The 25,327-nt window shown below is 33.2% G+C and overlaps 2 protein-coding genes across 2 annotated transcripts; both read left to right on the plus strand.

Moving 5' to 3' along the window:
- Positions 1-4,160: 4,160 nt before the first annotated feature.
- LOC132627964 (mitochondrial import inner membrane translocase subunit TIM50-like) lies at positions 4,161-13,656 on the plus strand. The gene is made up of 10 exons (XM_060343611.1): positions 4,161-4,465; positions 8,315-8,403; positions 8,903-8,939; positions 9,558-9,619; positions 9,717-9,830; positions 10,056-10,160; positions 10,241-10,339; positions 12,104-12,260; positions 12,357-12,459; positions 13,359-13,656. The coding sequence occupies exons 1-10, from the start codon at positions 4,237-4,239 to the stop codon at positions 13,402-13,404; spliced, it is 1,041 nt and encodes a 346-aa protein (XP_060199594.1). The 5' UTR covers positions 4,161-4,236; the 3' UTR covers positions 13,405-13,656.
- Positions 13,657-20,233: 6,577 nt separating this feature from the next.
- LOC132627974 (small ribosomal subunit protein uS10c) lies at positions 20,234-25,327 on the plus strand. Its single transcript, XM_060343624.1, has 3 exons — positions 20,234-20,523; positions 22,426-22,473; positions 24,799-25,327. Exons 1-3 carry the CDS (start codon positions 20,317-20,319, stop codon positions 25,108-25,110), a joined length of 567 nt encoding a protein of 188 aa, XP_060199607.1. The 5' UTR covers positions 20,234-20,316; the 3' UTR covers positions 25,111-25,327.

The following is a 25,327-nucleotide window of genomic DNA, read 5'->3' on the forward strand; positions in this document are numbered from 1 at the left end:
AAAGGAATTTTACTTATACACACTACCATTATATATGTTTTGATATGTGTTGCCTATCTTATTTTTTAGGTTGTCGATTCACCTATTATTAACTATATATGTAATTATTTTTAGTTGACATGATACTTGATATATATATATTTCAAACAAAAAAAAAACGTAAGGGATCATTTGGTTGATAGGTCGGAGAGTAATTAATCCAAGCAGAAATTTTCGCATAAGATAATACGCTATTTGGTTGGTCGCATAAGAAAAGAGTACCGCATAATTATGCAATGTTGGTTGGCGGTACAATATCAAATAATATATGAATTAATTTATGCAAGAATATACTTATTATTCTATGTGTGATAGAATGTGAAATAAGAATAATTTGTTAATAATATTGCCGAGATTAAACTATTAAAGACAAAAATGGCCTTTCAATGTAAAGTAATGCATATATAACAATCATCTCATAATTAATTATTGTATAAAAATTCAACAGAGACAAACAAATAGGCGATTTCTTTATGTCTGCCCAACCTTTGGCTGACGGAATGACTCGATACTTGTGCTAATGGAGATAACAGATTCCCTGTAAAATTAGTCGAGATATGTGCAAGCAGGCATCACGATTATAAAATAAAAATATTACTCTAATAATCTTTTTATTATTAATTCTCTCATTAAGTCCGTGTGTGGCTCAGTTGGTTAAGAATGGGGCTTTCATAATGGAGGTCTCAGGTTCGAAACCCCCTGCTTACGACAGCAGGGGATTTGTCTTCTGGGTCGAGCTCGTCGCACGGGGCTTGCCTAGTGCGGGTTACCTCTCCTGTGTGGTTTGCGAGCTATTGCACAGGAGCTGGGTTTACCCTGTGCGTACCCGAAAGGTAGCAGCTGCGGGTTCCCATGTCTTTAAAAAAAAAAAAAATGGTATGTGAATTAAAAGTGTCTTTTGTGTAAAAGCTAAACTCATTTGAAAGAGATGGTCCGTATGAGTAGTCTTGTCATGAAAACTAGTTAACCTTGGAGGTGATTCATAGAACACCACACAAAATGAGGCATCCCACAATGCAGGGGTTGTGATTAATTGTGAATTGTGATGAGTTAAAGTTGCCATGTGGATGGGGAAAGCTATATATGGATTATATCCATTCATAATATACTCTCATTCGTTCAAACAAAATTGAATTTAGTTGTTGAATCTTTGATGTTCCACATTACCAAATTTATGTATGTATTGATTAAGTTCAGAGAAATGGGTAGAAGTGTATTTTACTTTGTATTATGGCCGATGTTTGAATCTTGTGAACTCGGAACTTACTAATCCGACTAATTTATTGGATAATATCTTAAATCTCCCTTCAAGTTTAGCCTCGTAATACTGACCTCCCTTGTGATTTATGATATTAAGTTTATCTCTCTTATTTTAATTTTTTAAAATAAATTTTAAAACTATTTATTATTAATAGAAAAAAAAATGATATGACTAAATTGAAGAAATATCAATGTTGAAATACTGAAAGAGATTAGACAAACCAAAGGAAGAGAAAAACTAAGGAACACGCACCCAGTGGCCATTCCACACAAGCAAGATAACCTAAAACCAAAGATTATACACCAAACTAGGTCTGTTAATGTATTTCTTGTCCATATTAATTGAAATATTTTTTGTTCTCAAAATAGTCAAATCATAAATTTTTAATATTAATGATAAATAGATTAAAAATAATTATTACAAGTTTAAAATAAAGGAGGTAAGCGTAATATCGTAAATCACAAATAACAAATGAGATTAGTGTTATGAAGTCAATCCTAAAAGGCGGTCTCTAAATTATCCGTTAATTTAAATTTGCATCACGTAGAGTCCATAAAGATAAGGGCAAATATGTAGTATTTGGTGCAAAATAGATAAAGTTCAGTTTTTTCAATTTAGACCCTATAAACATATTCAAATATACAATATCCTTTACCCTGATAGTAGAGGCGGAACAAGGATATTTTAAATCTGAATTTACATATAAAGTGTGGTGAAATAGATACCTTCATCTTTAACAAGATAATATGGTTAAATCAAACTCTTTATTTAAAACCATGCAAGCACAAAAAAAAAATGCATAATACAACGACAATCCATTAAACTGGCTAGTAAAATTCATTTAGATATTTGAACTACGACATATTTTAATTGGGCACATGAACATATGATAAAGTGTTTCTATTATACACTTCTGACTAAAAATTTTGATAAAGCTTTTGCGCGTATTCATAAGTGCTCATTACATAAATAAGTTAACCACATAAAATACGCACCTACTTTAATTGTATGCATTAATCTCAATAAGTTGTAAAACCTCATGCATGTTCCAATTGATGCTGATGTATATAATTAAAGGAAGAGACAAATATTTTATGTGATTAACTTATGTACGTAATGGACGATTGTGAATACGCACGTAAACTTTTTGAAAATATGAGAGGAAAGTATCTAATAAGAACATTTTTATCATGTGTTAAGATGCTCAACTGTGACAAATCATATTTCGAGTATCCAGATAAAATTTACCGACAAATTTAAGGGTTTATCGATATATTCAACCAAAAAAAGACCGTTGACCGTTTAATGGTTGTCTGAATACACAGTCCAAAATTATATAATTGCACATAATTATACCCAAATTCGATTACAAAGTGTCCCTCCAAACCTCTTAATTTCATTAAAGATTCAAAGGTTTATAGTCGTTTCGAAAACGTGAAGGGGTTCACTTTGTTTGACTCAAATGATTATAATCGTTTTCAAAAAAGTGAAGGGTCTACTTTTGCTTTGCTTAAACCTCAGGGTTCTAACAAGCTAAACTTAAAAGAATACGACATATCCGTCTTACCAAAAAACCCATACCCCATTTGAGAGAAAATATACAAAATGGTTCCTTAGATTGAGGTAGGTTCAAAATAGTTCATTAAGTATGCACTTACTGGTTTTGGTCCTTTAAATTTGGCAAAAGTTAATATTTTTATGTTGTGTCAAGTTTTTATCAAACTCAGTCTGTTAGATTTGATAGAAACAGTGAATTTTTTTTAATGATAAACAACAAGAAAGTGTCATCAAATTCTAAAATATGCAACATAAAAACTACACTAGACATTAAAATATAGTATATATAAAATAGCAGAAATTATACCCAAAAAACTGCCATACTCTAAAGATGAATTAAAAATATCAGAAACTGCAAAAATGTACCTTCAAATGTAAATTCCTGCTAATTTCCTTTTTTTTTCCTTCAATGTTTTCATCAAATCTAGCAGACTGAATTCGGTAAAAATTTAACGGAGGTCAAAGTGTTAACTTTTGGCAAACTTAAAGACCAAAACTGTTAAATGCAGTATTAAGGGACTATTTTGAACCTACCCTTAAACATAAGGCATCATTTTTATCATTTTCTCTTCCATTTAGTCAATCTTCACTTCCTGTCATTGCGAAAACCTCAGAGTTAGCCCCATCAGTAGCTTACGAGTTTACGTCCATTCTTGATCAGGTACAGCTTCCTTTCGATTTCTCTTTTGTAGCTGTTATCCGAATTCGCGCAAATGTGTCCACACCCCTATTGTTTTTTCAGTTGAAGTTGTGTATCGAGTAGGGATTTAGTATTCAACAGAAAAAGGTAGCCCCTCAAACATAGAAAGAACCGTCAAATAGAGAGAAAAATGACAAAAAATGGTCCCTTATGTTTGAGTATAGATGCAAAATCATTTTAGTATCTAATGAACAATTTTGGTCATTTATGTTTGCCAAACGTTAACACTTTTTGTCTTTGTCCAATATTTATCAAACTTTGTTTATTAGATTTGACGGAAACTATGAGAAAAAAACGAGAACTCAAATTTAAAGGTACAACAACGACTGTTAGATTTTATGGGGATTATAAGAAAAAATACAAAAAACAGGAACTCAAATTTATAGATACAACAACAACAAACTCAGTGTAATCCCATAAGTAGAGGCAAAGAAGGGTACAGTGACCGAGATAAAAGTGTTCAATGTTGACAAACTTAAAGAACCAAAACCGTTAAAATACACACTTAAGGTACTATTTTGAACCTAACCTCAAAACATAAAGCACCAGTTTTGTCATTTTCTCCTCAATTTGATCACTGTTAACTTTAAAAAATAAAAATAAAAAAAAGGTCAAATTCATCAACCCTACTAAAATCTTCATTTTCTTCGCTTAAACCCTAGCGAAAATATTCACAACAATGTCTGCTATAGCTCGATCAAAATCGCGAATTTTCTCAATAATATCGAGAAGTAATAATCGGCGATTTTATTCTAAAGAACCGATAATTTCATCATCTTCAGTTATATCTGAGAATTCTCCTCCAGAAGGTTCTGGAAGTTCTGAGAAGAATGGATGGAGTTTTCTTAAGTATAGTGTTATTGCTGCTGTTACTGGTGGTGTTGCCACTGCTGGTTACGCTACTTACGGTTAGTTTTTAAATTGTTTGGTTATATTTTAAAAAAATTTGATTTAGGATTTTAGGTCATTTTAATGCTGCTATTTGAATTCACATAGAAAGTATAGTGTTATTGCTGCTGTTACTGGCGGTGTTGCCCCAGCTGGTTACGCTACTTACGGTTCGTATTTTTTGGTTATGTTTTAAATGTTTTTGGTTATATTTTTAAATTTTTGACTTAGGCTTTTAGGTCATTTTAATGCTGCTATTTGAATTCATATAGAAGTTATAGTGTTATTGCTGCCACAGCTGGTTATGCTACATACGGTTAGTTTTTTTTTTTCCCCCCTTAATTTTTGGTTATATTTTAAATTTTTGACTTAGGCTTTTAGGTCATTTTAATGCTGCTATTAGAATTCACATAGAAAGTAAAGTGTTATTGCTGCTGTTACTGGCGGTGTTGCCCCAGCTGGTTACGCTACTTACGGTTCGTATTTTTTGGTTATGTTTTTGGTTATATTTTAAATTTTTGACTTAGGCTTTTAGGTTTTAATGCTGCTATTTGAATTCACATAGAAAGTATAGTGTTATGTATAGTGTTATTGCTACTGTTACTGGTGGTGTTGCCACTGCTGGTTACGCTACATACGGTTCGTATTTTTTTGGTCATATTTTAAATTTTCTTGTTGTTTGTTAAAAAATTTGACTTAGGCTTTTAGGTCATTTTAATGCTGTTATTTGAATTCACATAGAAATTATAGTGTTATTGCTGCCACAGCTAGTTATGCTACATACGGTTAGTTGTTTGGGTTTTTTTTTTTAAAGTTTTTGGTTATATTTTAAATTTTTTGACTTAGGCTTTTAGGTCATTTTAATTCTGCTAGTTGAATTCACATAGAAAGTATAGTGTTATTGCTGTTGTTACTGGTGGTGTTGCCACTCGCTACTTACGGTTAGTTTTTAAATTGTTTGGTTATATTTTAAAATTTTTGATTTAGGCTTTTAGGTCATTTTAATGCTGCTATTTGAATTCACATAGAAAGTATAGTGTTATTGCTACTGTTACCGGTGCTGTTGACACAGCTGTTTACGCTACATACGGTTTGTTTTATGGTTGTATGTTAAAATTTTTGGTTATATTTTAAATTTTTGACTTAGGCTTTTAGGTCATTTTAATGCTGCTATTTGAATTCACATAGAAATTATAGTGTAATTGCTGCCACAACTGGTTATGCTATATACAATTAGTTGTTTGTTTTTGTTTTTTTAATTTTTGGTTATATTTTAAATTTTGACTTAGGCTTTTAGGTTTTCTTAATGCTGCTATTTGAATTCACATAGAAAAAGTATAGTGTTATTGGTGCTGTTACCGGTGGTGTTGCCACTGCTGGTTACGCTACATATGGTTCGTTTTTTTGGTTATATTTTAATTTTTTTTGACTTAGACTTTTAGGTCATTTTAATGCTGTTATTTGAATTCACATAGAAATTATAGTGTTATTGCTGCCACAGCTAGTTATGCTACATATGGTTAGTTGTTTGTTTTTTTTTTTTTTTTTTTTTTTTTTAAGTTTTTGGTTATATTTTAAATTTTTGACTTAGGCTTTTAGGTCATTTTAACACATAGAAAGTATAGTGTTATTGCTGTTGTTACTGGTGGTGTTGCCACTGCTGGTTACGCTACATGCGGTTCGTTTCTTGGTTATGTTTTAAATTTGTTGGTTATATTTAAGATTTTTTGGTTTAGTATTAGTACGTTTGATTGGATTAGTCTATTAGGACATTATAATGCTGCTATTTGATTCGAGAAGTTCGTTTTTTGGTCTTCTTAATTATTTTTTGGTTTATTATCTGCTTTTAGGTCATTTTAATGCTGCTAATTTGAATTCGCGTAATGATTTTGATTTTGAAATGAAGTGAATGTGTTGAATTGGTTCGTTTTAATGTTTTTGGTTTGTTATCTGTATTTTTTGATTGACTTAGTCTTTTAGGTCATCTTAATGCTGCTATTTGAATTCACATATGCATTTGATTTTCGAATGAAGTGAATGTGTTGAATCAGTTCGTTTTAATGTTTTTGGTTTGTTATCTGTATTATTTGGTTGACTTAGGCTTTAAGGTAATTTTAATGCTGCTATTTGAATTCACATAGCATTTGATTTTGAAATGAAGTGAAATGGAGTTTTCTTAAGTATAGTTTTATTGCTGTTGTTACTGGTAGTGTTGCGATGGTTACCCTATATACAGTTCTTTTTCTTTATCTTTTTCAGTTTTTGGTTTGTTATCTGTTTTTTTCTTCATACTTACGCTTGTAGGACAAATATTATGCATCTATTTGAATTCGAACATGCATTTGAGCATGATTTGGATTTTGAAATGAAGCGCAATGTGCTGAATCCGTTCGTTTTTTGTTCTTTTAATTTATTTTTGGTCTGTTATCTGTATTTTTATTTGGCTCAAGGATAGTGTTTTTGCTGCGTTTACCGGTACTGTTGCCACAGCTGGTTACGCTATCTACGGGTCGTTTTTTGGTTTATTATTAGTACGATTTGATTGGATTAGGCTTTTAGGACGTTATAATGCTGCTATTTGAATTCACATATGCGTTTGAGCATGATTTGGATTTTGTTCTGCTATATGAATTCACATTTGCATTTTGAAATGAAGTGAAATGGATACATAGGATTCTTATAGCGGACCTCAACCAGTTTGGACTCTAGGTGGTTGATGATTGATTGGAATTTAGATTCTACCTTCTTGCACTGTGTATGTGAATACAGTGATGTGTGAAGCGGTCCCATTAAAAATCCTGTAAGCGCGCAAAAGTGTATGTATTACTTGCTCAGGCACACACATGTTTTCCCGAGTTTCTAAATTGTGAAATATCAATTAAAATACTTGTAGAGTTATAGCGAATTGAATATTTCTCTGAAATCTTCAATTTTGTGGTCTGATATAAAAGAGTGAATTGTGACTCTTCTTGTGAGGATTTGGAGCCCGTTTGGATTGGCTTATAAGTTGCTTATAAGCTGTTTTCAGCTTTTTTGAGTGTTTGGCTGGCCAGCTTAAAGTCATTTTGTGCTTAAAATAAGCTCAAAAAAATAATTTGGCCCATTTGACTTAGCTTATCTAAAGCAGCTTATAAGCTGAAAACAGCTTATATTCAGCTTATAAGCCAAAAAAAATAAGTTAGACTACCCAACTTAATTTTTTTAGCTTATAAGCTGTTTGCAGCTTATAGGCATAAGCCCATCCAAACAGGCTCTTGGAAGTGTTCTTTGTGCAGTGCTGTAGCTGCAGTTGCTAAATCATTACATCTTATAATTTGAAGGTCTGAGCAAATTCAGTGAAAATTGCCAACCTCCAGGAAAAAAGAAGTTATTGTTTGTTTTTGTCAGCAAAGTGTATTTCCTAAATTGAACTACTTTACCAAATAAAGTAAAGTATTTTACTAGTTTTTTCCATCCAATTCTGGATCCTGCTATTGTTCTTATTCCCCTTATATTTCGTATTTGCTTAGTAATGTAGTCATGCCTTTATAACTCTCCAATCAATTCTCTTCATGTGAAGTTTCAGCTCTATGGAAGTGTATTACTGCTTAATTTCTAGCTAAATTTCCATGTGTTATAAGTTAACATGTTTGTTGGCGGAAGCAAAACTCTTTTACCAGATCATTTGTAGTATGCTTGATTGTTGCTCAAGGTGGATTTTGGTCAAATGTTTGAAATGGACTTATATGTTTATATAGACTGTCTGTGTGGAAACACAGAGGTAAGGGGATGATTCTTGGAAATGCCTAGTTGGTTTGGCTGGTTCATCAAATATATATTTGTTCTCGTGTATATAATTCCGCAATCTTTGACATATCCTTTATCTGCAGCATACACGTCGGATGAAATTGAGGATAAGACCAAGAGTTTGCGTGAATCTGCCAAATATAATGTTGGAGATGATGCATCTGCTTTGGATGTGAGTCTTGCCTGCACTATATTTAGCAGTACATGTTTGTTTATTGTGAGCTTTTAGTGAAGCTGTGCTTGATTGAAGTTAAGCTTTTGACACACGCGCACACAATATATATATATATATATATATATATATATATATATATATATATAGTGCTTGATGTGGTGGTGGGAGAAGGTTGGCTCTACTTATTGCAAATTCAATGCAATGCACTTCTTAGCTTCAGCTGATTAGCTTGATTCATGTTTACCATTTGTGCTTATTTTTGCAACATATGGCTACTCATGGATTGCTCAAAATTTGAAACGGAGTGTAAGTGAAATAATAGGATTTGTTAATGAATTTTAGAGCCTAAATCACACACTACACAAATAAACAGCTTATAGAGTATATGGCTTGATCTTATATGCATTGATTCATCTTTTACTTAAAAAGCTTTTGGCAGTTGTATCAGAGTTCAAGGAGAATGAGAGGTTAATTGTGTCTTTTCCTTTTTGTGCAGAAATTTCAAGCTTTACTCTACTCCTCGGCAATGACAGGTTGGTGATGATTCCAACTTGTCTTTGGTACACATCTCTTATTTTTAGTCAAGAAGGGGCTAAATTTTCTTATTTGTGTGACTCCTTGACCATGTGCATGTCAACAATAAGTTATGCTATCACTGTCTCTGCTGTATAACACTTACCATTTCTCTGGAAAAAAAACTGTTGTCTCTGTTGCATGTATTGTGTACTATAATTGTGGACATACTGTTGTTTTCAACCATGCTTTTCCATTTTAATGATACAATTCAAGCATTAGTTTGTTGATTTTTACATCGCATGGCATTGCTGTTACCTGGTCAGTGCATTGTGGCATGCAAAACAGCAAAAGCCTGTAATGGATTCAGATTATGCACTCTTATCACTTTTGGCACATGAAAGTTTCTCTGCAGGTGGATGTCTGTCCATGAGTTTAATTATATCGCACATCCCACTACTTGTATGCTTAGTAATTTTCTGGGTTTCAGTGAACATTCACATGCTATAATACGTTTCTTAGTGCTGGCGTATAATGTCATTTTACATACATTCCCTACTAATTAGTATTAATTGTTAATTTTAAGCCCCAAAGTCTCTTTTTAAGCTGATATTGGTTAATTTCTTTTGATATTCCAGTGCCTGCCAAGTTAGTTGAATTTTACATTGAGCTAAGGCGGTTGACTGAAGATCAAGTTCGAGTTGAGTATTTTTTCAGGCAATTTTAGTTCTTAATCCGTCTCTTCTTATGCTTCAACCTTCACAAAATTCACCTAAGATCTTTTTGCTATGATTTAGGGTTTCAGTGAACCAACATCAGACAAGCTCCTGCCAGATTTGCACCCACTTGAGCAGCATGTCTTTACCCTTGTTCTTGATCTTAGTGAGACATTGATATACTCTGATTGGCAGGTAGAAATCCATGTCATAAACATGTTGATTTTATTATCAATTAGTGGCCGGAACATGCTTTAATTTACTTTATGGATCACTATTAGTACGATACATTGACAATTCAATGCTAGAGTTTCCTTATGGTTTTTCCGTCTGATATAGCTTTGTGTGCTTAAAGCATTCAGATCTTTCCATCTTTTAATATTTCCTGCATGACTACTGACTCCTGTAGCCCTTTAAAAGCGTGACAGAGGCTGGAGAACATTCAAAAGACCTGGGGTTGATGCGTTTTTAGAACATTTGGCTCAATTTTTTGAGATCGTTGTATACTCTGACCAACTGAGCATGGTACCTTTTACTTCTCTCATAATGTCTTCTAAATATTGTTTCAGTTACGTACTTAAAACTTCTGCCTATGGTTTTTGCAGTATGTTGACCCTGTTATCGAAAGATTGGATCCAAAGCACTGCATCCGGTATAGGCTATCAAGAGGTGCAACTAGATATGTTGATGGCAAGCATTACAGAGTAGGTTTTTTGGCCTCATCCTCTAAATGTTCTAGTGAAAATTTTCTGTCATTAGTTATTTATATTTGTCCTGTAGCTGCGCAATATCATTTGTGATTCCAAAGCTCTTTTTCTTATCATTTTTCTGCCACTGTATTTGGGTTGGATGAACCAAGCAACCATTGTGGGCTTTAGCCATTCTTGTAGGAATGGAATTTTTAATTGCCAAGAACTCTCATGCCCCCACTTTCATATGATTTTTCTTTTTGAAAGTCTTAGCTCCAAACCATTAGCTACTAGAGAACACTATTTCTTGAAGGTTTTTAGTTGTAATGGTGCCCTCCGGCAAAGAGCTTACGCTTTCTGGTCACAGCCTCCCTGCGCCCATCTAGGAATTGGGAGCTTATTTCAAGTTGCATGGTACGGGAAATACGGTTTGCATTTCCCTATATGGCATTAATATGGAGATAGGGAGCCCGGTTTATAGACTAAAACTCGGGAATGTGACAAGGGAAAGGGAATAAATAACCTGGCTATATGGGAAAAAATGAGTTGCTTGACTAAAGTGAAATTATTTGCAGCTCTCTGAAGTTATTTGACTGATCAAAAATCAGTGTGTTCAGATAGAGTAATATGTGTTAATGAGGAGACTGGAAAATTATACTCTCTAGGAGGCAAAATAGAGGAAGAACTTGTCCAAACTCTGATTAGTTAATAGCTAATCCTTGATCTATGTCAATGTTGTTTTAGTAATAGCAGTTTTAATAGAAGATACCTTTACTTGATTTAAATCAAGAAAGGCAGTCTCGTAGAAGCATACTATAGATGTTGTTGCATGGTGTAAGTATTTGATTAAAATCAAGGGTACAGAATAATGAAGAGCAAAAGATGTCGTATATCTATATATCAGTAAACTAACTGATTTTCGTGACAAGTGTGTATTGATTTTATGCATTTGCTTCTTCGATCATCTCAAGTGGATAGTTACGTGGTTAGTATCTCCTTTTTTCGTCTTGTACTGAAGAAAGAGGGGAGGAGATTGTTTATAGGAACTTAGGGGAGGCTTGATCAAGTGAGGAAGAATCAAGAAGCATTCAAATTTAAAAGGTCACAACTAATTGATATTGTAAGAAAGCTGAAGAGACAAAAGAGATACGGGATTGAGGAAGTAAATTTCTCCTGTGTCTGTTTTGTATGTATAGTAAAATGTGACAGATTCCCTTTTTAGATCCCACTGAGTTTATAGCTAAAAGTGCACGGCTCAGCAAGGACCAAATCTGCTATGCCTTTTGGCAGATTGTTACATGATACATTAACATTTCGAAAGTCAATTTAGACGGGTAATAGAAACTTAGTAAGAGTCTAGCCACTTGTAGAGTTCTTGAACAATGCATAGCCAAAAGGCTTGAGCTTCAAAAGGCTGTTTGACTCTTTACCTTAGCCCATTGGGAATAAACAAAACACCTATAACTTGGTCGGAGTAAGACCAGCATTGAGTACTTGACTGTTCTCATTGGCTGAGTAAGACCAGCATGAATACTTGACTACTCATCACCTGTCATCCATGTATATGTGAATGTTTCTATCACGTGATCACACTAGTTTCTGTACATTCTCCGAGATATACTTTAGCTTCCACCTGTAAATCTAGAAGACTTTTTTTTTTCTTTCTAGTCCTTTTCTCTTTTTCTTAAATTTTTATTTTACCTCTTTTTTCTCCTTTTCAACTCCTTGCAAATTATAATGATTGTGAATTCATTGTTGGCGCATATGCTTCTTTGGCAGGATCTTTCCAAGCTGAATCGGGATCCATCAAGGATTATATATTTGAGTGGACATGCACTAGAAAGTAGCTTACAGCCAGAAAATTGCGTAGAAATAAAACCATGGAAAGGAGAGGCGGACGATACCGTGCTTTTGGATCTTATTCCGTTTCTTGAATGTAAGCATATTCATAAGTAACGACATAGCTAATCATGTCTTCACTTTTGGGAGTATTGGAAGTTCACTGTTAACGACTTCTGAACTTTGAGTGCAGATGTTGCTAAACACAGGCCAGCTGATATCCGAACTGTATTAGCTTCATACCAAGGACGTGATATTCCTAAAGAGTTCATTGAGCGATCCAAAGAGCACCAAAGGTCAAGTTTCCCACTTCTTGTATTTATTAGTTCTTGCTGGCTATTCAACTGCATTACAAATTCTCAACACTTGCAATTTAGGATGATTTGGATTTTTGTCTTGAATTTTACTCATGAAATTTGCCTCTTAATATGTTCTCCCTCGCCCTTTCCCCTTTTGCGACACCAAAGCTAGAATTCATGTTTCTTCTTTATTACTCCCTCCGGATCAAAAAAAGAGTCCACTTATCCATTTACACACCCCTTAAGAAACTACTCACTCCAAGAAAATAATATGTAAATTGACTAAACTACCCCTAATTAAATAGGCATTGGGATTTGATCACATAACACTTAATAGGAGCAAATCTGAAAAGATAAAGTTAATTGTTTCTTGATTTAATAAGTGGACACTTTTTTTGACCCAAGGAAAAAAAAGGCTAAGTGGACACTTTTTTTGATCCGGAGGGAGTAGTTTGTTTTTTTTTTTTTTTTTTTTTTTGGTTTGGGGGGGGGGGGGGGTGTGGTTACAGGTGTAATCTAACTTTGCCTCGGATATTGGAAACATTACTTCTACTATATTTGCATCTGCACTCTGCTATTGTATTTTTCTCCCCTTGTTTTCTTGTTTTCTTTTGAGCCGAGGGTCTTTCGGAAACAGCCTCCCTACCAAGGTGGGGGTAAGGTCTGCGTACATTTAACCCTCCCCAGACCCCACACTGTGGGATTCAACTGGGTATGTTGTTGTTGTTTCATATTCTCCAACCCATGAGCTTTCTCTTTGTGCGCTTTATGTTGTTTTTCACCCCGTACTGTTAGTTTTGGGGGAAATTTTTCTGGAGTTGGTTACTATTTATATTTGAAATATAATATATCGTTTTGTTTGATTGATCTTAACATAGTTGGTCTGGTGGTTGCAGGCGTATGCAAGAGCAAAAGCAGCATGGTCGATTATGGCGCCGCTAGAGATACAACTTTATGTGAGTTAGTTTTGAGAGGCAGAAATAAGAAAAAAGTATTCCTTTGTAAGATTAGAACAGTCGATAGATAGACATAAACTACAATCCCATTTTTGTGTAGCTAAGAGAAAATGATTTGTCCCAGTTGAGAATGGTAACTCCTCTAACAAAATGCATGTATTCTTTTTTCCCTCCAGCAAAAGGCTTTTGTCATTATCTCATCCTTAGTAATAATATGTTTGTCGATATTTTGTTAGCAGCTGGGTGATTCAGTATCTATTTTTCTCTGAATTTTAGGATGGTAAGGTTTCATCGTATGATTCAATTGAATTCTATTGAAAACCAACCCCCAAGGTCTTTGTTCTGGTGATGAGAGCGCATTGTGCGATGTGTGGGTTATGTGCACACTATGGGTTTTAACCTACCCCAGACAAAAGTTTGGTATTTAAGCGGAGAAAGATAAAGGGGCGGACTCATTATTCATTGAGTTTCCAATTGTGCGGCACTGATGGTGGAAGTAATAGTGCATTGTTGAGCATTACTCATTATTTCAGCATTTGTAATATCGATCATTTGAATTTAAAGTTAAGACTCTGAAATATGAGTTGAATGTGTAGTTCGTATGAAAATATTGTTTTCCACTCACGAATTTTTTTGTTCATTCATACTTTTGTCGTCAACATATTGTCTTGTATTTGCCTTTGCCATTAACAGATTTTTTGCGTGAAATGGATGTACTTAACATGTCCAGATTGATCAATTAAAAGGTGTAGATTTACCTATTGAAGTTGCACAATCTCGAATAGAACATCAACAAATTACACCTTTTCTCGTAACTTGTTACTTCAATTTCGATTTCAATTTTAAGTACTTCCCTTTCAATTTTAATTCAAATATTGTCCAAAGGCCAACTAAATAAATTTGGGCAGAGCGATCAAAACCAGAGTAGTGAGGAATGAAGATGCAAACTGATGCGGCCCAAACCTCACCTTTTTACTATTTTTCAACATCGTTTCGCTGCTCTTTGCAAAATAGTAGAAACAAATTGTACTATTTTAGGGACTGTTTTTCTTTATTTATTTTATATCTGGTGTTTGAAAATCATTAAAATATGTGGAAATGTGGTGATATTATCATGATTTTTTGGAAGTACTTATTTTAGAGAATCGAGGTGTCTAGCTTAAGTTTTTTTACGAGAAAAATAAGTACTTCTGAATAGTAGTAGAAGTTGTTTTTAGAAACTGAAAAAAATTACTTTTTCCCTAACATTATTGAAAACCTTGATCAAGCATAAATATAGCTCCATTAGGAGATGCAAAGGCTATCAACTGCTAATGATGCAACTGCAATAACAATGACATGGAACGTTTTTTAGAAAAATACAAATCTATCATGAGAAAAAGATTCTTCAATAAGTACCCATCTTTTTTAGGCAAAGCTAAAAAAGTTATAATCTTACCAACTTGAACTGTCCAGATTTGTTTCATCTGTTATCTTAGTTTCTTGAAGCTTGGTTCTTTTAACCTTTGTAGTGTTCATATTGTGAAATTGATTAACTATACAGGGTATATCTCTCCCTCACTTTGATAAGCCGTAATCTCACATTTAATAATATGACTATGGTAGGACTACACCTGTGAGCATGTATCTGTTGCGAACTCGTATGCCCAGCTTCTTGGTGATAAGAGTTTTGTGAAAGGTGGAAGTGGAAGATCGTCAACAGTAAACCGAATGACAAAATACTAATCATGATGGTTCAGGGGTGCTTAGTGAGTCTATACTCCAGCTTGTTCTTATTTATACAATTTGACAAAGAAATTGTATCTCTGCATCACAACTAGTAACAGCCAACTGAAAGATATTTCTTTTCAGGAGTATAATATTGATACTGAAAGTTTATCTTTGTTTAGGAATGTCGAGCATGCCTTTATTTAGGTCTTGAAAAAAGAAACATCCATCTGGGACCTTTAATACTTGAAAACTTGAACATATATGTGACAACAACATCAAACCCTGAAGAAAACAGTTGGGGGACGTATTGTCCAGGAATGGATCCCCACCTCCCTCATAATATTTCATATGTTTGGGAGACTTATATAGTGTTGTATGGATGAAATATAGGTAATGCTAAATAAAAGATTATTTGAATAACTAGTAGTAGCTTAGGGGATTATTTTGTAGATTAATCTGCCAAAGTGATGTTAGAAGTTTTGTGAGCTCAAGTTGCTAATAATTAGTCAATGTTTAACTTGTTTTCTTGCTAGTGGCCTAAAGCATATTTTTTAATAAGAGACTTTTTTCATAATATTTTTTTTAAGATGTAGTGTTCTTAAAAAACATAAAATATTTAACTTTACATCGTACTATTATTATTTATATTAAAAAAATTAATGCAAGTTAATAAGATGCTAGTCATGTATTTGCAATACATTATCTTGGATATTGTTGTAAAAAACTTAATTTACTAATTTGAAGATTTAAGTAGTTTAATTCAAAGATCAAGAAATTTATAATGTTAAAAAGTATTGAGTCTTTATTTTTTTCTTTTTCTTTTTTTAATAAAGATTTTTTACTATTTTATTTATTCTAGAAACTTCAATACTCCGTATTATCTAAGCAAAAATAAATCATAATTTTTTTGAGACATTAAAATTTTGGAGGCCTAAGCCTCCCTTTGAGTCACTCCTGAGTCATAACCTGAAGAAGAAACCAATAAGACAAAGAAGGTGAAAGACCAAAATACTTTTATTTGGGACCTCTAATATATTCTTGTGTGTTATCATCATCATTGAATGTTATGTTGTTGCTGTAGGAAAGGGAAAGAATTTCAAACTTCAACAACTATAATTACTATAATGCTGAATCTTATTTGTACCAAGGATTTGATCCTGCCATGACGAATATTCCTGCAAACAAGATTGATTTGTCCCTTTTGTGTGGAAGTTGTAACAGGACAAATTTGCACATGTAGTCTTTTTGCACAACGTCATTTAAGGTGTAGCTAAATCGTCGGATGCTAGGTTTTGATTGGAATTTGAAACTCCCCCTTCCTTCTTGACTTGCCTTCTAGCGAGTTCAAGTTGTTTTCGATGTCGTAGCAGTCGAGGGCTAATTTGGTCTACATTTTAATTTCTTATGTCCGTAGTAAGTTAAGAGTTTTTAGCATTAAAATTATGTTGCAAGTTTGAAGCAGCCCGTCTTGGATTCTAAATATGAAAATTGAGTTTAAATCAAATGTATGTTATTGTAAAAGTTTGAAAATCTTTGTATGGATGAAGATTAAATTAGTTTCAGATTTGAGCACATATGTCTGAAACTTTAGTCTTGGTACGTTTGTTGGAAGTTTGGCTTTGTGAACCAGACTTAGGCAAAACTATGTATAATTGTTATTTTTCTACTTCAACAAGAGTTAAAATTGTTGTTAAGTATACTGAACAGCTCCACTTTTGTTGCCATTAGCTTAGTTACCTGAAGCATAAGGAATTAGAAAAGAGAAAATTCTCATGTCTGAAGTTTATCAACACTGCCAAAAATAATTAAATAATTAGAAAAATTGAAAATAAGTTAAATAGCAAGATGAAAATTGGTTACCGGGTGTAATTCTAAACTCTAAATAAATTTGGGTCGAACAATCAAAATCATGACGAGGAATGAAGATGCAAACTGATGTGGCCCAATACCCTATTTTTCTTTGAACATCACTTCACGGGAAAATGACAAAAATGGCCCCTTATTTTAGTAGTTAGTTCTAGTTCAAAAATAGAAATATCAACCGAGCAATTTTAGTCTTTAAAGTTTGTCCGAAGTGCTTCCGTCAAATATTTATCAAACTCTGATTGTTAAATTTAACTAAAATTATTGTTTAACTAAAAACACCAGAGATTTTCATCAAAATTTCAAAATCACAATATAGACTACAAAATGTGTACTTCAAATGTGAATTCTCGTTAAATATTTTTCATTTTCACAGTTACGATTAAATTTAACAATCAGAGTTCAGTAAAGACAAATTTAAAGGGCCAAAAGCTGCTCAAAGAATTCTCAAAGGACTATTTTGAACCTACAAGCAATTATAAGAGATTATTTTTGTCATTTTCTACCACCTCCCTACTCTTGCAAAAAAAAAAAAAAAAAACACATCTACTCCAGTATTTCTGTTCTTTTATCGAATTCCATTGAGAACCCAAATGGCAATTTGAGGGTCATCTTCACTCTCAGCAACTCTTTTCCAAGTGTGTAATTCATCCTTCATTTCAGCAAAACCCAAATTAACATTTGTAGTCTCCTTTATGTATTTGACGAACTCATTGTTAGATTTGAGAACATAAAAGAAAAAAATTAACTATAAACATAAAAAAATCAATCAGATTCTAACATATGCAACACAAAAAACTACACTAGACACTAAAAAGATATAAGAAAAATAGCTAAAATTACACCACAAAAACCTACACAAAACTCTAAAAATAAATCAAAAGTAGCAGAAACTACAAAGTTTCACGAGACTCTTGAAATAGACCAAAAATAACATAAACAACAAAATATGTACCTTCAAACGGGAATTCCCATTAAATATTTTTCGTTTTCACTGTTATGATTAAATTTAGGGAAAAGGGTCAAATATACCTCTCTACTTTAGTTTATTGGCTAACTTTGCCCTCCGTTAGCTAAAGTAGTCAAATATACCCCTCCCGTTACAAGTTGGGGTCAAATATACCCCTACCGTTAGCAAAGTTTCAAAAATACCCTTCATTGCTAACATATTTCCACATAAACAAGTCTAGTCATTGGAATTAGATGGCATGGACGCCACATGGCATATAACTTATTCTATGTGGTGCCTACGTGGCAATTTTTTAAAACAATCTGGAAAATTGATTTTTCTAAAAACAAATCTGTTAAAATTGGCTTTTATTAAAAATCTTTTTTTTTTATAAAACCCGCTTCTTGTTTTTTTCTAAAAACAAATCTTGTTTTTTTTTTATAAAACAAGTTTTCAAAAAAAAATAGCACACTTTTTTAAAAAAAAAAATACTTTACAGTTTTCCAGATTTAAAAAAAATCATTTTCCAGATTTTTTAACTAAAATATACAATTTTCAAGAATATATTTTTTAAAAACGGGTTTTATTAAAACAAAAAGTTTCAGATTTTTAATAAAAGTCATTTTTTTCCAGATTTTAAAAAAATAAATCAATTTTCTAGATTGTTTTTTTAAAATTGTCACGTAGGCACCACATAAAATAAGTTAAATGTCATGTGGCGTCCATGTCACCCAACTGCAATGACTAGACTTGCTCATGTGGGAATATGTTAGAAATTGGGGTATTTTTGAAACTTTGCTAATGTTTAGGTTATATTTGGCCCCAACTTGTAACGGGAGGGGTATATTTGATTATTTTGGCTAACGGAAGACAAAGTTAACTAATAAACTAAAATAGAGGGGTATATTTGTCCCTTTTCCCTTAAATTTAACAATCAGAGTTCAGAAATATCTAATGGAGACAATAAATATTCACTTTTGACAAACTTAAAGCACCAAAGGCTCCTCAAATAATACTCAAGGAACTATTTTGAACCTATAACCAAAATATAAGATACCATTTTTGTCATTTTCTCTCACTTCACTACTTATTAAAAAAAAAACTCCATAAAACCTTATCAAAATCATCAAATAAGAGGCCCAAAATTGAATTCCATTGAAAACTCAAATGGCAATTTCATCATCTTCACTATCAGCAACTCTTTCCCGTATGTAATTCATCTGCCATTTCAGTACAACCCAAGTTTTCTGTTCTTTCTTTGCCTTCAAATTCCACGAAGTTACATATTTTCAACCAATCTCGAGTGTCAACAACTAAGGTTTAGTTATACATAGGGTTGAAGAAATGTACCAAATAAGGAATTAATAATAATAACAAAGCTAATACATGTATTATTTTCTCTAATACATCCTATCAAATAACTCTTAAGTCTTCTTCAAATATTTAACGCATTATGTTCCTTAGATTTGAGGAGAATAGTGAAAAAGAATTAATCATAAACATCAAGAAAATCTAGTCAGACCCTTACAACACAAAAAACTATACTAAACACTAAACACTAAACGCTAAACGCTAAACGCTAAAAACAATTTTAAAAAATAGCTAAAATTACATCTCAAGAAACTGCACCAAACCCTAGAAATAAACCAAAAACACTAAACACTAAACGCTAAAAACAATTTTAAAAAATAGCTGAAATTACATCTCAAAAAACCGCACCAAGCCCTAGAAATAAACCAAAAGTAGCAGAAACCACAAAAATTGTAACTCTTAATGTGAGTTCACGCTAATTTACTTCTTCTTTTTTGATTTTTTCCATCAAATCTAATAGACAGCTCGGTAAATATTTGACACGACTAAAAATGTTCCTAACATTTAACAAACTTAAAGTACCAAACTTATTCAGCACATCCTTAAAGAACTATTTTGAACCTACACTCAAATATAAGGTACTCCTTCCGGATCAAAAAGAGTGACCACTTACTCTTTTTTTTCTTGAGTAAAAAAGAGTGTCTACTTATCAAATGAAGAAATAATTAATCTTATTTTTTTCAGATTTATCACTATTAAGTGTTATATGATCAAATCTCAACACCTATTTAATTAGAAACAGTTTAATCAAATTACCTATTTTTATCTACTAATTAATATTTTCTTAGGGGTATGCAAATGACTAAGTAAACCCTTTTTTTTTTTTTTTTTTTTATCCAGAGTATCACTTTTCTCATTTTCTCACACTTCAAAATAAGTAGGCAAAAAAAAAAAGGAACCAAAAAAAAAAAAACTTTTTTCTTCTTCGGATAAGCCTAGAGATAAAACTGCATATAAGCTTATCAAAATACGAGACACAAAATCGAATTCCATTGAAAAACCCAAATGGCAATTTCATCATCTTCACTATCAGCAACACTTTTCCCAATATGTAATTCATCTTCCATTTCAGTACAACCCAAGTTTTCTGTTCTTTGTTTACCTTCAAATTCAACAAAGTTACATATTTTCAACCAATCTAGAGTTTCAACAACTAAGGTTTTTGCTTCTCCTGAAGTGTTAGATGCCCAAAATGTATCTACTGATGTTGAGGTTTGTAATTTCTTTTAGCTAAATTATCAGTATACTTTACTGTATTAACAAAAAAAGGTGCTTTCTTGATGTTGTGTATTCGTCATTTTTACTATGTTAGCAAAAAAAGGAGCTTTCTTTTTAGGGGAACTTAGGTAAATGTACCCTTTGGCCAGCTAGTTTACAAAACATGGCCCAAGTATAGACTACCTATTCGTTCAGCTATATATATGTGGTGTATAGGTATGTATATTATAGGTATATTTAGTATTTTAGTATGTATATATGTATATCAAGTGTGAACAACTAAGGTTCTTGCTTCTCCGGAAGTCTTGGATGCTCAGAATGTATCTGCTGATGTTGAGGTTTGTAATTCTTTTAGCTAAATTATCAGTATACCAAACTGTAGTAACAAAAAAGGTAGCTTCTTTTGGGGGGGAAATTATGCTCTATGTCTACTGGGAGAAAATATTTACATGCTTTAGCCCATATTTGTGTATAAACACCTTTCATACACAATTTGTACAAGGTTTATGTATAATGATGTCCCCAGGTATAATGTTGTATACTATTGTATAGACTGAAAATATGGCTATATGGTGTAATATTTTATGTTGGGCTGTATATTTTTGCTGAAGTGATGTTGGGTATTCGTCATTTTTCACTGTATTAACTAAAAAAGGTGCTTTCTTTTTACTGAATTGATGTTGGGTATTTATCATTTTCACTGTATTAACAAAAAAGGTGCCTTTTTAGGGAAAATTACTCTCTATGTCCACTGGGAAAGAATATTTACCCTGTTTAGCCCAGTTTTTCCTTAAACACCTCTTGTAACACTATTATACACTTTTATAAAAGGTGGACACATTGTTTACCGTAAGTGTATAATGCTTGTAAATGTCGTATAATGTTGTATACTGTGTACAAGCACTGATGTGAAAAACAAAAGTCGGTCATGCGAATGTAAATTGAAAATATGGCTATTTAGGTGTGATATATTATGTTGGGTTGGATATTTTTGTAAAAATCCCTTTTTTACTGAATTGATGGTGGATATTCGTCATTTTTCACTATTTTAACAAAAAAAAGGGTGCTTTCTTTTTACTGAATTGATGTTGGGTGTTCATTGAAAACCCAAATTGCAATTTCATCATCTTCACTCTCAGCAACTCTTTTCCCAATATGTAATTCATCTGCCATTTCAGTACAACCCAAGTTTTCTGTTCTTTGTTTACCTTCAAATTCAACAAAGTTACATATTTTCAACCAATCTAGAGTTTCAACAACTAAGGTTTTTGCTTCTCCTGAAGTTTTGGATGCCCAAAATGTATCTACTGATGTTGAGGTTTGTTAATCTTTTTGCTGAATTATTACTACACAAAATTGTAGTAACAAAAAAAGGTGCTTTCTTTTTAGGGAAACTTACATAAATATACCTTTCGGCCATCTAGTTTACCAAACATGGACGAAGTATACACTACCTATACACTTCAGCTGTATAGGTATGTATGGTATGTATATAGGTGTGTATATAGGTGTGTATATTATATGTATAGGTATGTATGGTATATGTATATGTAGTATAAACTATCCATTACCTATACATTGTGTACATATTTTGTAATCTAGATGGCCGAATGGTATTTGACTGTAATTTTCCCTTTGGCGTCATTTTTCACTGTATTAACTGAAGAAGGTGCTTTCTTTTTACTGAATTGATGTTGGGTGTTTGTAATTATGTAGCTAATTATCAGTAGGCTAAACTGTATTAACAAAAAAAGGTTCTTTCTTTTTTACTGAATTGATGTTGGGATTTGTAATTTGTTAGCTAGTTATCAGTAGACCAAACTGTATTACCAAAAAAAAGGTGCTTTCTTCTTGTTGAATTGATGTTGGGTATTCATCATTTTGCTTTCTTTGTAGGATATTCCAGCTGTTTCGACTCTGAGTGTTGGTGGTGACTCTGATAAGGTAACCTTTCCCCGTTCTTGTTTTTTTATTTATAATGGTGTTGTTTGGGCTAGCTTGTGCGCACCTCGACTAATTTCAGAGGGTACCTACTATTTCTCGCCAACAAATGAGAAGAAATCACTTTCGCTTACTCCCTTTCGTCCCAATTTATGTGAGGGTTATTGACTAGGTACGGAGTTTAAGATTGAAAGAAAGACTTTCGAAACTTGTAGTCTAAAACAAGTCATATATATGTGTGTGGCTATGACTTATTGAAGTAAGAGTAAGATGTGAAGTTTAAAGTTGAATTCTTGCTAAATGTAGGTACTTATTGCGTCTGTTTCAATTTGTTTGGCTTAGTTTGATTTGACACGGAGTTTAAGAAAATAAAGAAGACTTGTGAATCTTGTGGTCTTAAATTAAAGATGTGCATAATGGATCAAAATGTCATTTGAATCTTGTGGTCTTAAATATATCATGTAGGATGTTCGGTGTAAAGAGTTACTAAATATAGAAACTGACATTCTTTTTGAAACAAACTAAAAAGGAAAATAAGACAAACAAATTGAAACAGAGGAGTATCATTCTTTTTGGAATTGACTCAGAAGTAAAGAGTGTCACATAAATTGGGACATAGGAGTGGTGATTTTGCCTCTGCTAGGATTCTCTTCTTGTTTTTTCTGTCCCAAATTAGTTGGGTTTGCCTATATGAATCATATGTATGCATTCACCACTATTAAGCTGGTGTTGAGAGGGATTCATTGTAGTTGGACTATTTTTAGTGAACCTATCTCAATCCGTAACCTTTATCCAGCTTGGGACACTGCTGTGCTTTGCTAATTTCACATAGGCAGTGTTCTCTATCTAGTCTTCGGGGTGATGCTCGACGACTCATGGTTCATTCAGAGCTTTTCGAACTGATGTTTTATATTATCTTCATTTTGTGTAGTTCTAAGAATAAAGGTTGAGGCCTAGTGGTTAATGAAGTGGGTTGAGAATCATGAGGTCTCATGGTCAAATCCCAGTGGAGACAAAAATACTAAGTGATTTCTTCTCATATGTCCAAGTCATGATGGAAGAGTCACCCGGCACCTGTGCTGGTGGGAGGTAGCAAGTACCCCATCTGTCCACTAGTTTCTGTCACTGCTAACAGAAACTAGCCTCATGGTGCGGGGAGAACATATGTGGACATCAAAAAGAAAAGGTGTATTATGCATATTATATCAGTAGAGAACTACGATGTCTATACCATCTAGCAGAATACAGATAGGGTTTGATTGTCCAAGCAAGTTATTGCTATAATGTTATAAAAAGCATTGCCAAACATCCAGCTGTCTGCAAATCTCTAAATTTCAGTTGACAGTAGAAAAATTTCCTTCATCCTGCATACACTCCATTCTATCCTTCTTCGCTTGTCAGTCTGCTGCGCGATGGAAACTCATCAGTGCCCATTGTTCTTCTAGTATGAGGTTAATTTGTTCTAGCCTGTGAAGTAAGGCTAAGATTCACTTGCATTTAATTGGAAGTTTCTTATAGGGAAATTTGCAGTGATATAATAACGTGCTCAACAGCCAAAAACTTTTGATAAATGAGAGTACAAAGTGTTACACTGTTAGATTCCTCACGATTGGGGAAACAATGGGTCGTCCTCCCTTTCTGAAATAACCTGAAGCTTTAGTAGTGATCTGATCGCCCAAATATCTATGTGTGGACTATCCTTTCTCTATCACTATTCTGTTGTTATGCTTCATTATTATAGAAACCGCCAAACTGGGGTCATTAATATTAGTAGTAGTGTACTATCTTTTCTAGGCTATTTTGAGTTGCATTCCTTCCTGGCTAATAATGTCCTATTGATCTTTCACTGTTTCACGTTTGACATGCTATTCTGAAAATATTAATTGTTTGAATGTTCACTTCCATCCAGACTACCTATGTAATAGTTTGGTTAAACTAATTGTTGGTTCACTTGTTTGCACTGTAATTATGTCCTTTTAACGCTGAACAAATATTAGAATTATGACGGAATTGGGAAGGTCATTTGAGGGATTCCTTGGAAAGCTCAAAAAGTTTTACTTATAGTTAGGATGGTTCCCCGCACTCTGCATGAATGCCAGATGCTTCGTGCACCGGGCTTCCCTATTTTATAGTTAGGATGGACGTGGAAAGGTCATTGTCAGATAAGTAGTCAGTATGAGTTAAGCTTACGAACTATGCCGGGTTGTTCTCATTGAACATTAAGCTGGCTGTGCAGTATCAAAATTTACTAGCTTTAGCTGGATAAAAATGTTAATATTCCACTCCAAGTATTGTTGGCATCACCTAACAATCCATACTTATTTCCAGGCAGCACCAAAGCAGAAGATTAGGATCAAATTGAGGTCATACTGGGTACCGCTAATAGAAGACTCTTGTAAGCAAATTATGGATGCTGCAAGGACGACAAACGCAAAGACTGTGGGTCCCGTACCACTGCCCACCAAGAAGAGGATTTACTGTGTCCTCAAATCTCCACACGTTCACAAAGATGCCAGGTTCCATTTCGAAATAAGAACTCATCAGCGCCTTATTGACATTCTTTACCCGACTGCTCAAACTATTGACAAGTTAATGCTGCTCGACCTTCCTGCTGGTGTTGACGTTGAGGTCAAGCTGTGAGAAAATTGCTTCTCCTCCTTGTTTAATGTAGTAACCTTGTTTTATCTCTTGCTAGTTCGTTTCTGGTTTTGGATTTTGTACTAGTAGAGACTTTTGCACAATCATTTGTTGGGGAAAGTATTGTAGATGCATATCTTTTTTTGTGTAACTATTTGGATTACTGGAATAGTTAGCATCTTTTCAATCTCATATCATGTGTACCATTACATGCTAACAA

The sequence above is a fragment of the Lycium barbarum genome, chromosome 1 (genome assembly GCF_019175385.1).
Source record: "Lycium barbarum isolate Lr01 chromosome 1, ASM1917538v2, whole genome shotgun sequence".
Lineage (NCBI taxonomy): Eukaryota > Viridiplantae > Streptophyta > Magnoliopsida > Solanales > Solanaceae > Lycium > Lycium barbarum.